The sequence below is a fragment of the Sinocyclocheilus grahami genome, unplaced genomic scaffold, assembly GCF_001515645.1.
Source record: "Sinocyclocheilus grahami isolate Dianchi unplaced genomic scaffold, SAMN03320097.WGS_v1.1 scaffold5505.1, whole genome shotgun sequence".
In the NCBI taxonomy this organism is placed as follows: Eukaryota; Metazoa; Chordata; class Actinopteri; order Cypriniformes; family Cyprinidae; genus Sinocyclocheilus; species Sinocyclocheilus grahami.
The window spans coordinates 9068-10459 of record NW_015510179.1 but is presented as its reverse complement, the minus strand read 5'-3'; the positions used below and the strand labels follow the sequence as shown (position 1 = coordinate 10459).

Genomic DNA, 1392 nt, shown 5'->3' with positions numbered 1-1392 from the left:
GTGAAGCTTGTCAGAGCCATTTTACAAAAAGGAGGGAATCCTGACTTGCTTGATCAAGAAGGACGGTGTGCAGCCCACTTTGCTGCAGAAGGAGGTTTCCTTGAGGTTATTCCATGGCATTCTGAATTTGCACAAAATTTGCCATTGTTTAACTTGCAACAAAGCAATGGCCGCAAAGCTGCCCTGAAGGAGATCAAAAAAGCAGAGAAAATGCATGTGAAGCTTTCTGCGCCTGATGCTGTAAACCCCAACGAACTCTGGGCCGTCACCCTTCACGACTGGTCTTGCGAACATGAGGCAACCTAGCGCAGAGCATTTGAAACTGCTGAGGGACTTGACAAACCTGTTGAAAATATTTCTGTGGAGAATTATGTGTCTTCACTTCAAGCGCATCAAGCTGTTGTAAGTAATGAGAACCTGCAAAGGATCATCATGGAACATGACAAAAACCGTGAAAGTGTCATCAACGTAAATTACTTTTTCAAAGGCCTCAAGTGCCTTCAGAAGGCCTTTGTCATCTCATCCTATGCTCCTAAGCAGGCTAAGAGGGGAAAGGGTGGCAAGGAAAAGAAGAGTGGCAAATCTGCCTCATCATTGCCCATATGCATAATGCCACCTGAGCAGATATCGATAAGAGAGGACAGTGGATTACCTAACTACATGATTGAGAACTACCAGCCGTTTACTGACACCAAATGTTTCAACCCAGACCGGCCTCCAATTCACCCCATTGAGAATGACTTGGCTTGGTATATCGATGAGCCTGAAAAGATCTATACCAACATCAATTACTGTGTGAAGACTGGAGATCTAGAATCTCTGAGCCTGGCGTTTACCCAACAAGTGCCTGTTGATGTCAAAGATCAATTCTTTAAGACGCCACTCATGACGGCGTGTAGGTGTGGCAACTACCAAGTAGCTAAATTTCTGTAATGCTACTAAGAGGTAATGCTACTAAGAAAAATAAAGATTTACACATTTAATGTATTTGGAGGACCGTTAGACTGTGTAAATTTAAAAACATTATGTTTCTTTGACTATATAGGGCTGACGGCCCTCCACCATGCTTGCCATGCAGGTCGGGTAGACATTACCATCATGCTGGTGCAATCTGGAGCCATGGTGGATGCAGTGGCAATGAATGGAGCAACTCCACTCATGAGAGCTATTGAAAGCTGTCGATTCAGCTGTGTAGAGTATCTCATCAAAGCTGGAGCCAATGTCATGGCAAAAAACAAGAGAGGTGCTGGGTTTGATATTGAAATACTATTTTGATTAGTTTTGGTATACTATTGTTCAAAAGTGTAGTGTCAGTAAGATTTAAATTAAGAATTTAAGATTTAAGAATTTTTGAAAGAAGTCTCTTATGCTCACCAAGGATGCATTTATTTG

At 42.4% G+C, this 1392-nt stretch overlaps 1 protein-coding gene across 1 annotated transcript in view; it reads left to right on the top strand.

The window, feature by feature from the left end:
• The window catches only part of LOC107577237 (ankyrin repeat and EF-hand domain-containing protein 1-like), a gene marked incomplete at its 5' end in the record, with an annotated part of 2481 nt that extends 1548 nt beyond the window's left edge, over positions 1-933 (top strand). The window contains 2 exons of the mRNA XM_016263337.1: positions 7-240; positions 331-933. Coding sequence (XP_016118823.1) covers positions 7-240; positions 331-933 — 837 coding nt within the window. The remainder of the gene's footprint in view (positions 1-6; positions 241-330) is intronic.
• Positions 934-1392: the final 459 nt, after the last annotated feature.